The following is a 14,195-nucleotide window of genomic DNA, read 5'->3' as shown; positions in this document are numbered from 1 at the left end:
AAGGTCGATGTTCTCCGTGGAAACGCTGAGCTTCTCTTAAACGGGATAGGTGGAACTTTGCTCCCAGACAGCCCGGAACCACAAGTCGGGAGCACAGCGTTTCCTAATTGACCTCTTTAGCGATCACTTCCGCCCAGGGGCCTGGAATACCTGAGACCCTTCGGCGGCGAACGACGGGCAAGGCACTTCCGGTTTCTGTTGCTAAGGCGCGGGCCCGGTGGGCGGTAGAGACAACAGTATTGGCGTCGTCCTCTCCCCCCTTCCCGGGGGTCGAGATGTCGGGTCTTAGCCGTTTAGAGATGGAGGGCTGTCGTCACCTGCTCGGCTTACTGGACAACGACGAGATCATGGCCCTATGCGACACCGTCACCAACCGCCTAGTGTACCCTGAGGACCGCCAAGGTAAGGACAGACCCTTCTCCCCGAGGGCGGCCCAGACCTCACCCAGACTCCAAGCTTGTGGGAGCGTGGGAGTGGAAGGGATTGGAAGCCTAGCCCGCCTGGTATTGGTCCTCTAGTCATGCTTGGGCGGAATTCTGCGGATCCGGGTCACGGCCGCTGCTCAGCGGCTCTGGAACTACACACAGACCCCGGCCGCCTGGTCCTGGAGGTACGTGGTGGCGCCGGCAATGGTACAGCTTGCAGGTTTTCATCCTTGATGTTGTGAGCAAATGCTGGTTGGTTCGAGGATTCGGAGCATGGCAGTAATCATTTTTCACGTTTCCGGGGAGCCAGACTGTTTTCTATTCTCAGTTTCAATTTCCTGAGGAGGCAGCTGCCATTTCTCAGGCTTTTTTCTTCAAGCTTTCCAGGAGTGGGGCCGGTATTACAGACGCTTTGGATTCTTCTTTTACGTAAAACAAGTCACTGTAATGAAAAGGAAAATGGTTTGAATGCCTGTCTCTCAGGAGCCAAAATTTTCCCGAGAATATTTTGTGTACTAAGAATTACTTTCAGAGCCCGGTAGTACACATTTTGGTAGATATTTCTAGGTTTAACGTTAAAGGAATACACCTAAGAATTTAGACTGAAAATAGTTTTAGACTAACATACTTCTTCATCGTTTATATTTGCCTGTTAATCGCCTTCTTAACAATCATGGTGAGTTTTAACTTCAAAATTGTAATAGATTAAAATTGCTAGATATAATTGGTAGTAAAGCAAATAAGTAAAAAAAATAAAAACGTCCCTGTTCAAAATTGTTTGCATGATTTGAAGACATTCCAGGAAAGAAAAACATTCAACCTCTGTAAAAAAAGTAATAAAAGTCGAAAACACAGTGTGTCTTTTCTGTGTACCAGGTTGACAAAACATTAGCAATACAAATCACAAGTGTTGGTGCCAGGTGCAGCAACTCTTTGACAAGTAATGGAGGAATGTAAATTAGAATATGACTTTGGAAAAGGAGTTTGACATTATCTCTTAAAATGAAAGATGAGAGACATCCTCTAAACCTCGGCTTCTCAAATCTTTAAATTTACCATTCCTCAAGGATTTTATTAAAATGTAGGTTTTTGATTCAGTAGTTTTGGGGTACGCTCTAAATTCTGCATTTCTAGCAAGCTCCCAGAGATTACTTAACCCCTCTCTGTAGTGGGAGATATGTATGAGAATGTTCAAAGTTGCAGTGTTTGTATAGGACAGGCACAGTAAAGTCTCTAAACAAGAATAGAAACCTTGTAGTATAATCATAATTAGCTATAATCAAGCAGTGAAAATGAATTAAGTAGAGCTACATGTGTCCACAGATTAATTTTAAAAAGCATTAAGTGAAAAGATGATTATAGAAAACTACATCTATTAATGGATTGAATTTATAACATTTAAAAATATTGTAAATATATTGTTTAGGAATACATATTCTATACAATTATATAGAAAACAGCAGGAAATGAAAATATCTAAGATAGTAGCTACTTTGAGATGGATGAGAAGAGAGAGTAGTAGCATCAGGGAGGGGTGAGGTAGGGCCTTAAAAATACTTGTAATTTCCTGTCTCAAGAGCTTTATAAGGTATGTATTTGGGAGTATAGTATATTGCCTTTCTGTATACCTAACACATCACAAATATTCTTTGGTTTGTTTTATATGCAGTTTTTTTTTTAATTAAAAAAGAAGTCCTGGATCTGCCATATCTTAGAAATATGGTTTTTGATACCTCCTGTTTTCAGTTTTGTTTGTGGAATAAGGAAATTGAACTAAAATTATTTGACACCTAAAATACTGTAATTTTACTGATTTTTAGAGGTTGATATAAATTTATATCTCTTGAAAAAAATTTCTGGCTCAATTTTTTCTTAAAAGATGAATTTTTTAAATAATCTGAATATTTTACTGTTACTCATGGGAAACAATAGTAAGCAATGATATTTTTTGAGGGGTAAGGGAAGTTTAAAGCATAAATGAATTTAAAAAAACAAAAATGACAATCCACTTCCTATTTTTTAAAAATAATAGCTATCTCATGCAAAAGCAAATAACATGACAAGAGCTTAAATGTTTTTTGATAGAATTTCTGCTGACATTAGTCACATTTACAAGTACCTCGTGATTTTCTGTTAATCGTTGCAATTTTCTTCTAGATGCTATTCGTGCAATATTAGTGTATAGTCAAAGTGTAGAAGAGCTTCTTAAACGTAAAAAAGTCCACCGAGAAGTCATATTTAAGTACTTGGCAACACAGGGGGTGGTAATACCTCCAACTACTGAAAAACACAATCTAATTCAGCATACAAAAGATTACTGGGAAAAGCAATTGCAACTGAAACTGAAGGAAACACAGGAGCCAGTTACAAAGACAGAGGACCTCGGACTCTTTCAGCAGGTAAATCAGATATTGTGGTTACATTCTGAACCTTTTTTTTTCCGTTTAAAACTATGTAGATAATCCCATGTATAATAGTCTATTGACTTATTAGAGGAAAAAAAATGTTTCCTTCATTTATTATCAATGAAGACTAATAGACTTTCAGAGTACAAACTGTAAGTTTTATTTAATTTGAATTTGGACTCTAGTTCTCTAATATTTTTTTTTTTTAAAAAAAACCATTATAAATCCTTTTTTCTTTTCTTTTTTTTTTTTTTTTTTTTTTTGCTACTGGGAATTGAAACCAGGTTTTCTTTACCACTGAGCTACATTTCCAGCCCTTTTTATTTTTTATTTTGAAGCAGAGTCTCCCCGAGTTTCTTAGGGCTTCACTAAGTTACTAAGCTGGCTTTGAATTTGTGATCCTCCTGCCTCAGCCTCCCATATTGCTGAGATTACAGGTATATATCACTGGGCTTGGCAAATTCTTTTTCATTTTTAAGAGTTTCTTTGATATCAATGCAAAATAAAAGAAATTTAAAGTTTTTGACTAGAAAAAATCCTGTGGTGATTTTCTTCAGCTGACATTGGCTATTCCTATTTCTTGTGTATCCACTGAGCATTTTATAGAGAGTATTTAAATACTTATTCAGTGAATTGTAGGTGATTCCTTTGCCTTCACATTAGGAATCTTCTAAAGATTTTTTTTACTTAACATACTAACAAGAGAATGGATTTTGAAATCATGCACATGTAACTTAATATTAAGGTCTGGCATGTAATAGGTCATGAGCTTAGGCAAATAACTTGATCTTTCTGAGCCTTGTTTTCTTCATCTATAAAATGGTTATAATAAGGCTGGATGGGGTTAGTTCTGGGTGTGTTTATAGTGTAAAATTAGCAAGTATGAAGACCTGTGTTAAATTCCCAGCATGCACACACAAAAAAAATTATAGTAATATCTGTGTTAAGGCATATTGTGAAGATGGGAGGAAATAATACTTAAGTGCCAGGCTTTATATCTAGCATATTAGATAGCAGACATTCAATAAGCATAGGCTTTTTTACCATCTCAATGAGGTACTTTGATGTGTGGAATACATAGGAGAACGAGATCGAGACTAGCAGGTATGTCAAGTATAATTTTGGAGTAATATTTCCTTTGTAAAAAAAATAATAAAATTAGCTCCAGTCATAGGAAAAAAATGACTTATTTCAATCAGCTTAGAGTATCTGTTTAAAAACATAAAAATGCTTATTATCACCTTAATTGAATGTGATTTATATATGACAAAGTGCATCTATTTGAAGCATACAGCTTGAAGGCTTTGACAAATCTACACCTGTAAAAGCACTGCCAAAACTGAAAAAAAAAAAATGCTTGTATAAGTCATTATTATTGACTGTTCATGCTGATGTTGAAGGGCCCTGTTAGTTTATGACATTTTTCAAGGGATTTGTCCATTTCATCCAAAACGTCAAATTCATGGGCATTGAACATGGTGTTCCCTTATCATTCATACGTGTGTATACTTATTCCACCATCATTAATATACTATGTATACAACCAGAGATATGAAAAAAAAATTGTGCTCTATATGTGTAATAAGAATTGTAATGCATTCCGCTGTCATATCTTTTTTTTTTTTTTAATATATCTTTCCATGGGAGGGGGAAAAAAAAAAACAAAACAGGCTACAGGATGTTGCCCAGACTGGGCTCAAACAACTCTTGGGCTCAAGAGATCCTCTTACCTCAAGCTCCCCAGTGGCTGGAACCACAGGGGCATGCCAGTGAGGCCAGCTAGCCTTCATTAAACTTTACTGAGTTTTCAGCTGGTTAAGCTGGAAATTTCTGAAAATTTTTTCTCCTTTTTGGAAAATTACTTTTTATGCATAATGAGTTCAGTCAGTTCACATGTAGTTCATTTCCCTTTCTTGTAATCAATACATTAACTAAATAGAAAAGTTGTTATAAGAGGTAAATCTTATTTTTATTTTTTTTCAATCAGCAGGCAAAAGAAGGAAAAAATGCTGAAAAAGTTGATTTTCGTCGCCTAGGAGAAGAATTCTGCCGTTGGTTCTTTGAACTTCTTAATTCTCAGAATCCTTTTCTGGGCTCACCTCAAGGTGAATGGGGACCACAACACTTCTGGCATGATGTCAAACTTAGGTTTTATTACAATACTTCAGAACAAAATGTGATAGACTACTATGGAGCAGAAATTGTAAGCCTTCGTTTATTGTCACTAGTAAAAGAAGAATTTCTTTTTCTCAGCCCCAACCTAGATTCCCGTGGACTAAAATGTGCTTCTTCCGCACATGGGTTAGTTATGGTTGGTGTTGCGGGCACTGTTCATCGAGGGAACACTTGTATGGGCATTTTTGAACAAATTTTTGGACTTATCCGCTGCCCTTTTGTGGAAAATACTTGGAAAATCAAATTTATCAATCTGAGAATTGTTGGAGAAAGTTCCCTTGCTCCTGGAACAACACTGAAACCAGCTGTTAAATTTGAACAGAGTGACCTAGAGGCCTTTTATAATGTAATCACTTCGTGTGGTGACAACGAACTAAAACTTACTGTAAGGCAAACAGTGGATAGTGGGACTGGAGACCAAGCTTTATGTAGTGGAAATGAGGCATTGTTAGAAAAAAAGAGAATTGAGTTTACCTAACCCTCTAGAGCATTGAGCACTGTTATATCAGCTTAAAAAGTCTTCCATGTGGAAACTTTTCAAATACTGCATCAGTAATTTCTAAGTTATTTCAGATGTAAGGATTGACATATTTTAGTTCAAATGCTTTCTGGACTACAGACTGACACATTATGTGAATACTTGGCCTATTTCTACCTGAGTTTCATCAAATGTTCTGGAGAGCTTACTGCAGTTTATCAAATAAATCCCACTTTAGATGTTGTATATAACTGTGTGCCTTAGAAACCAGGTAATATCTTAATTTTCACTTAGTAGTTATTGGTATCTATATTTTCCATACAGCAAAGGATTAGTAGTGTTCTAGGCTATCCTCTTTAAGTTTTTCATTTACTTTGATCAAGGTCTGGATATTGAATATTTTCCAAATGCATCTCAGTACAGTATTGTTTTTAAAAATCTTAGATATTTTAGAGATGGTTAATGTCAACTCAGTATTGTCATTTTAGAAAACTCAAATAACATTCAAAAGACCAAAAATTTAGCAGAGGGAGAAAAATATAAGTATAGAACCATTTCTCAAAGTTGGCTGCTCTGATCCAAGCTAAAAGTCTCTTTTAATATGCACTGTTTTCTGAACTTTTTTGGGGAATGATAAATGCTATCCTCAAAACAGACTTTATTCTTACCAAGGCTTCAGCCAACAGTTTTATAGAGTATTTATTGTAGCACCATATAAAAGAAAGTAACTGTTGAAATTTTTAAGGTGTGCCTAGATCCAACTTAAAAAAATGAATTACTGTTTCCTCCTGATTGATATTGATAGAGGTGACCCCCGCTGCCCCCCAAAAAAAACAAACTTAGAACATGGGCATGCATATATGCAAATGCATAATATATCCTCAGTATAATTTAAACTTAGTTTTCACCTCTAATTTGTGTTATAAGATTTGACTTATAAGTTTGAGTTGCCAGATTTAAAGCAACTATGTAGTTGCTTTAAAGTTTAAGTTTCTCATCACCCAACAACTATTTGCTGATACTGGATTTAGTTAGGAATTGTGATTCATAAAAGTACATTTAGGAAAAAATTTAATGGGATAATATAATGATGTTTTATATGTGTTAAGTTTTGACATTTAACTCTGCTCATGATTATCTAGGGGAGACAGATGAATATTGGAAGCAGGAGGAAAACACTTTTTTTTAATGATATGCTTCTTATGAGGAATACAAATTGATATGTCATAAAAATAAGAGTAAAGGAGGGAAATCCCTTTTGTCTGTGTAAGAATAGTGTATTGTTTAGATTTACTTTACATTTGTCTTGCTCTTAGATAAAATTTTAGACATTGAGCTGAAATAAAACAAATTTGCTGCTAGTTACACTACTGGTATAAAAAAAATTAGTAATAACGAAAACAGTCATCTGAAAAGTAATTATCTCATACTTTTATAAGCTAGACAATCAGGTCATAAGTCCATCTTTACCTGTCCTATAACTGCTTGGGTTTAGAGTTTTATTTCCTAGGTTTAAAGTACCATTATAAAATATAAATATTCTAAATAAATGATAAAATTCAAAACACTTCATCTCTTTTGCTATTGATGTCAGGTAGTGCAGAAATATTACTATAGATGCTCAGGTGGGCAGGGATTTCCTTTAGCTGTCTTCAGGATCGCATATTTGAATTTGTAGAAAGCCCAAGGAAAGCTGCAGTTTCTTCACATTTTTAATCAGCCTTAAAAATTGAAATCTAGACTTAAGTGGATTGGGACGTTTTTTTTTTTTTTTTTTCCAGGAGGTGAATCCCCACATCTGAGAACATAGTAGGGCCTCTTGTTGAATCGAATAGTTAAATGTGTGAGCCAAAAAAAGCTTACATACTCGGGGAAAAAAATAATTTATGTTTTGTTCTTGTCAGTGTTGTTTTTTTTTTGGTCATATAATCTGTTTGAATTTTATATGTGGATACACAGAAACTTCTGGGCCCCTAACTAATAGATTTGAGAGGAGAACTACTGACCTTGAAAGCTCAGGGTGATTGGGATATGTTTAAGAGCACTAATGCTACAGAAGATACAAGGGAATTGAAGAAGCAGTACTGGGAAGAAAATGTTGGGAGGAATTAAAATCTGTTCATGAAATATGGAGCTTGATTTAGTCCTCAATAATGGCTAAAAGTGTCCTTTGAAATCTTTTACTGCCACCACATTAGTCTGTTTATGTTTGGGGATGGCAGAGGTACTAGTTTTAAGTCTGTGTTGGTTTGTTATATCCAAATAGCATTTGGAAAGTCTGCAGTCAGATAGTATAGAATGCAACACTACACATAATGCCTGATAATTGGGTAGTCAAAGTTGGGGATTATTTGAACTTTTATTTTCTTCAGGCTGGTTTGCCATAGCCTAATAATAGGGCATATATGGCTAAATACCTTTTTTTGTTAGAATTAAAAATAGTTTACTAGATAATTGCTGAGAGCCATAGCCAAGTAGGAATGAGGCATGGCATTTTTGGATGAAAGGTGACTCCAGCAAGCCATTGAGATGATAATGATTATGTTAAGATGTGCATTCAATTGGAGATTAGACCCCTGTGGTCCACCTCAGCCTGCTACTTTGGAGCTCTGGGAAAGTCCCAGAGAGTTCCCATTGGTTGGGGAAGTGCAGTAGGACAGAATTCCGGAGGAGGGATTTCCTGTTGGTGTAGTGTCCTGGGAGAAGGCCACATGCTTGGCATTTTCGAGGGAGTTTTGGAAATAAAGTTTGTTCCTGCTTGAGTGGCTCATGATTTTGTGCCCAGCCAGACTGCGGCATTGATAATGTTTTAAAATCTTTTAAAACTAAATTGTAAGCAGTGGTTATATTAGGATGTCATACAAGCACCTAAAATGCCAAATACATATTTCATATGTCTTGCTAAAATACCAAGCTATAGGAAAAAGCCATCTACTTGCAACTGGCAAACACTGGCAGGTCAGGAAAATACTCCAGTGTTATCAAATGGTGACATTTTTTTTCTGAATGAAAGCTAATTACCTAGTCCCATTGAGAAGTTATAAAAGCACCAGAAAAGAATGTAAAGAACTGGTATAAAGAAAAAAAAATTAATTTTTTTTTTCAGAAACCATTTTTCACAAAATTTTTTTTTAGTTTAATAGGTGATAAGATTGAACAGGGGGCCTGGGGATGTGGCTCAAGCGGTAGCACGCTCAGGCCCTGGGTTTGATCCTCAGCAACACATACAAAGATGTCGTGTCCACTGAAAACTGAAAAAAAAATAAATATTAAAAAAAATTCTCTCTCAAAAAAAAAAAATTGAACAGGATCTCTGTTTTCACATATTTAGATGACTTTCTTCACTGTTCTTTGGTGCTGAAGATTGAATTGAGGACCTTGTACTTGCTTAATACACACTCTACCGCTCAACTATGCCCTTGGTTCTTAAGTTGGTTTTAGGGGGTAGTAATAAGTCCTATGAAAAATAAAATGAAAGATATATTGTTTCTTCCCAGAAGAAATATGTTAGCACATAATATTAAATTTTTTGAATATTTCAGTAATTTTATGGGCTTTTCTAAAGCACATTGAGTATAGACATTATTCTCCATGTTAAAAAAATTCTCGCTGTTATATTTCTTCAGATTACTGCTTTAACATGTTCAGAAGTAAAAATTTTTGGCATTGTCTTAAGTCCTAGCTTATGGACTTAAGACAATATATTCAAGATGAAAGGATAATCTTTAGGAAATCTGTTAATGTACAGTAGTCTCACATGGTTTTTGCTTTTCCAAAGATGTTAGCTATGAAGATAAAACCTGTCAAAATGCTGTTGAGTGGAACATAAAAATATTCAGATTTATTTTATTTTGACAAGATAATTTAGTGTCAAATATTGAACATGCCTTGGAAAAAGTGATAAAGTGTGAAAAATGTAATACTTTCAAGATCTTTATCAAAACTATCCTAAGATGATGTTTGTATGTGGTGCTGAGGATCAATGCATATTGGTAATTCTCATGAAGGATTTCTAAAATATGAACATTGCTGATGCATAGTTTACATATATGATCTTACTATATATCTCTCACCTTCCTCATTTAACTACAATGATACAGACAGTGTAGTTGCAATGCTAGGAAATAAGACTTTCTGAATCTGGGGTCTTTCAAGTTTATTTGATATATATTCATTAAATATCTATTTCTAAGTCACTAAATCAATGTAAGACAAAATAATACTTAAATAGGCCATTTGCTCAAATTTATGTTGAATTCAAATCTCAACCTCTGAGTTTGGGTGGTTTTTAGTTTGGGTGAGAGGTTCATTAGTCCCTTTGTAGGCTTCAGATAGTTTCTTTTATTTGATCAGAAAGAAGAAAACTGAAAATACAAATAGCTCTATGGCTACAAATAGCCATGTAGACCTTCCCTCTGCTTCCCAATTCTGGGGATTGAATCCAGGAGCCCTCTACCACTGAGATACATCCCCAGCCCTTTTCATTTTGAGACAGGTCTAAATATTTATCACCCAAACTGGCTTCAAATATGCCAACCTCCTGCCCCAGTCTTCCTAGTAACTGAGATTACAGTGTGCCACCCTGCCTGCCCTAATACATGTAGATTGTCAATACAGAATACAGTGTATTTTGACAAATCACTTAAGAGTTGGAAGGAAAAAGTTTTCATACTGTAGCAGAATGTGCTAAATGCATTGAGCTTTATTTTTTTCTGGCATGAGCCTTCCCAACATTCTTTCAGAAAAATGTTAAATTATATGTGATATTTACTCTAGAACCATTTGTGTTAGTCATGAAATTGTTGGACTAAAATTTTCTGTTCTTAGTACTGCTAAATCTCCTCATTACTATTTTTAATGAGTCATTCAGTGAAATGTTGGTTAGTAATTTTCATCTGCACTGTATAGATACTCTAAATCTCAAGTATGAAATTAGTTACATTTGAATTATTATACTTAAGAAGTGAAAGAAAGATCACCCACTGCCAACTGTGTTACTTTTCTTATTCAGTGTTTTCGAAAAGATAACTACTGAGGAAATCCTTATCATTGAAGCATTTAGCCTATAAATTTACATTAATCTTTTCCATCTCTCATCATTTACTGTGCAAATATTGGTATTATGCTTAGTTGTTCTCAGATAGTTACATATAGGTTACTTTTGTCTTCATAAGTTGTAGATATTAAGAACTGGTGATTGTTATTTTCAAGCTTCTCTTCCTAAGTGTCTTGCATAGGATGAGTAATAGCTAAATTTGAAGTGTTTTTTTTTTTATATGCCAGTTATATGTCAGTTACTTGTCTATGTATATTGAGTGTCTTAACTCATTCAATCCTGCAGACAGCTGTAGGCGGCGGATACTATTATCCATCTTTTATTGGAAAACAAGACTGAGTGACTTCTAAACTGTCATAGATAATGTTACAGCCTAGATTTATACCCAGACTTCAAATTATATATAAGGTTTTGATGGACCCTTTTTACTCATTATCTTCAGTATGAAGATAGTCCTTTGCTGGTTTGTTGTCTTCTTTCCAAAACAACAATGCCTTTGACCTATATTGTTTATCTAAATACTGTTTCTTCAATAAGTCAGGCATGTTTTCTCTGTAGGAGTTCTGAGTATAATGTCTACCTAGAATATTGTTTCCCAAACTTTTTACATGATTGCTTCATTTTCATCTTTAAGGACTTTTTGTTTAAATGTTTTTTCTTAAGTAAATCCTCAGTTACTGTTTATCAGAGCATCTTGTTTAGTTTATTGTTAACACTTTAGATATTATTTGCCAGTTTACAAAATTATCTTTTCTGTTAGATTTTAAAACGAGATCAGGAACTGTAATGGTTATATTTTCATTACTTGCACGGAAAGTAGGTATTCAAAAGATATTAAAAGACAGATTAAGGAAATAAGTGGCTGGAAATGTAGTTCAGTGAGTGATAGAGTCCTTGTTTACCTTGCATGAAGTCCTGAGTTTAATCCCCAAGACTGAAAAAAACATTGCTGCTTTCTATTCATAGCCCTGTATATTTCTAGACTTTTCCCTGTCAAAGACAGTGCCTAGCATATGTATGTATTAGGTACTCAGTGAATATTTCTTTAATGAATAAAGACAGAATTATCTTCCTGAATGATGACATGTGAGCTGTAACGTGACCAACACTGTAATAGAATTATCAAGGTCTTAATATGCTGTTGTAAAAGATGAAAAAACTGATGTTAAGCAGCATATTGTGAGAATCGTACATCTTGGCTTTTTTTTTTAATTCATCATATTTTTAAACTGCAAAGCTAATGTTCTTTCTTGTACTTTGTTTCCATTCTGATTTAAACTCATCCTCGATTTCATCATATGTAAAAATGATCCATGTAAGTTAAATGACTTCTGAGGTCTGGTATGATTTTAAAGTGACATGGTTTGTGATTGTATACCACCTCGGAAATTGAATGTTACTTTAAAGGAATATGTAGGCTATTGTTGAAGAAATTAATTATTATCTGGCTTCCTCATCAGTAATGCTCATTAAAAACCTTTGTGTTCCTTAAATATACATGAATACATTTTATGTATATATGTGGGTAATATGTATATTTTGACCATAGGAAGGAAAAAACAAAATGAAATAAAAGATATTCTATATCATATATAGAAAATGAAAAGGTATGACATTTAAATATTTAAAAATTTTCTCATCACTAGAAATTTCAAAGCTGTTTGAAACTAGTTTTGTTAAAACTTTTATGCCTTATTGCATGTGTTGGCAATATTTCCATGTTTTAGTCAAGAAAAGTGCAAAATGATTTGACAGAAAGCCAAATTAAAGTCTGCCAGTACAGATGGTCCCCAACTTATGATGGTTTGACTTAAGCTTTCAACTTGATTGTGTGAAAGCAATACACATTCAATTGATACTGTACTTCAAATTTTGAATTTTGATCTTTTCCCAGGCTTACACAGAATAACTCACTCTGTTTTTCACTTTCCACACAGCATTCAATATTTAACACTTTATTATAAAATAGGCTGGTGTTAGATGATTTTGCCCTATTGGGGGCTATTGTAAGTGTTCTAATCATCTGAGGATGATTCAGAGTAGGCTAGGTCAAGCTGTTTTCAGTCGATTAGGTGTATTAAATGCATTTCTGACTTCAGATATTTTCAATTTATACTGGGTCTATCCAGATGTAACTCCATTGCTATAACTTGAGGAAAATGAAGATATTAAGAAAATGACCCAATATAGTTAATTCCTTTTAAGAGACTAACATAGAAGTTGGCGAATATTTAAGATTGACATTGGCAGATTTTTCCTACTTTTTCTGTAGGAAGCATGGCCCTTGGATGGTGCTGCTCATAAAATCATTTAAAGTTATTTCAAGAAGTTTAATAAAACATTTGCTTATTAAAACAGAAGGTTTTGCAACACTTAGTGCACTAAATAGAATAGTCAGATTTATGATAGAACCCAGAGTACAGAAACAAGAATAAACAACAGAATATAAACATACCAAGGATTTTAATGCTGGAACTGTCAGTAGAGTAAATATTAAATCACTGGACATCATTAAATTCCTAGGAATTAGAAGAAATTATACAAGAGGCCTTTTATGAGCAGCTTATACTAGAGCAAGAATTTAGGATAGAGAAAGTTGATTTTAAAGAATGCATCAATGGCTGGGTGTGGTGGTGCCTACCCATAATCCCAGCTGTGTGGGAGACTGAGGAAGAAGGATCACAAATTCAATACCTGTGCAATTTAGTGAGACGGAGTCTTAAAATAGAAGATAAAAAGAGCTGGGAAGCTCATTGGTATAATGCCTCTGGGTTCAATCCTCAATACCAAGAAAAGAAAAGAGTAGGGGTAGGGAAGAATGCATTCATGCTTTAAGCATTCTTACTATTAACATTCTTGTTGGTAAACATTTATTGAGTACTTTATATGTGCTACGTATTTTTAACAGGAGGCATTCGGTATATTGTTTGTTTCTTCTGGTTTCCTATACAATTCTCATTTTGTTTAATTTTTACAGAATAATGTTTACTGTTTATTAAAGAGTTTATTTTATTATGAAATGCTTCTTTGTAATCTTTTGTTGATGCTTTTCTACTATTGTCATCTTTTATGTTTATTTTAGATAGTACAATCCTACCCTCTTGATTAGATCAGTGCTGCTAAAAGAATTGTTGTCCTTGGCAGTCTACATTTAATAGTTTGGCAGTTTCAGAGAGGGGGAAAAACCGCACAAAAAGTAGGTTCCCACATAATTCATATATATTTTACAAATCTTGGGTAATTAAGTTACATATTTTTAAAGATTTAAATGGAAGACTATTTTCATGAAAATTCCATTAAGTTTAACAATGTTTTTATAAGGGATAGGGATGTAGCTGAGTGGTAGAATGTTTGTCTAGCCCGTGTGAGGCACTGTGTTCAATCCCTAGTACCAGAAAAAAAAAACAAAAAACTTTTTTTTAAAATAAAATTTAAAAGTTAAATATCTTATATAGGTGCATGATTGGTTGGTTGTAGATCATTGGGTTGGTTAGTTTAAGGTCAGCCAACATGAAGTTGGCAGGGTGTTCATCATCACTCTCACTAATGATCTTTCCTAAAATTTGAATGCTTGGTAAGTTTGCATTTCATAGATGACACCGTTACATCTCTGATTCACTAAATTCACTTATTGAAAAATGATAAAAATAGCAGTG

At 34.3% G+C, this 14,195-nt stretch overlaps 1 protein-coding gene across 1 annotated transcript; it reads left to right on the top strand.

Moving 5' to 3' along the window:
- The first annotated feature begins 138 nt into the window (after positions 1-138).
- Positions 139-13,512, top strand: C2H3orf38 (chromosome 2 C3orf38 homolog). The gene is made up of 3 exons (XM_026393995.2): positions 139-402; positions 2,583-2,824; positions 4,818-13,512. Exons 1-3 carry the CDS (start codon positions 276-278, stop codon positions 5,481-5,483), a joined length of 1,035 nt encoding a protein of 344 aa, XP_026249780.1. The 5' UTR covers positions 139-275; the 3' UTR covers positions 5,484-13,512.
- Positions 13,513-14,195: the final 683 nt, after the last annotated feature.

The sequence above is a fragment of the Urocitellus parryii genome, chromosome 2 (assembly GCF_045843805.1).
Source record: "Urocitellus parryii isolate mUroPar1 chromosome 2, mUroPar1.hap1, whole genome shotgun sequence".
In the NCBI taxonomy this organism is placed as follows: Eukaryota; Metazoa; Chordata; class Mammalia; order Rodentia; family Sciuridae; genus Urocitellus; species Urocitellus parryii.
This window is presented reverse-complemented; position numbering and strand designations above follow the sequence as displayed.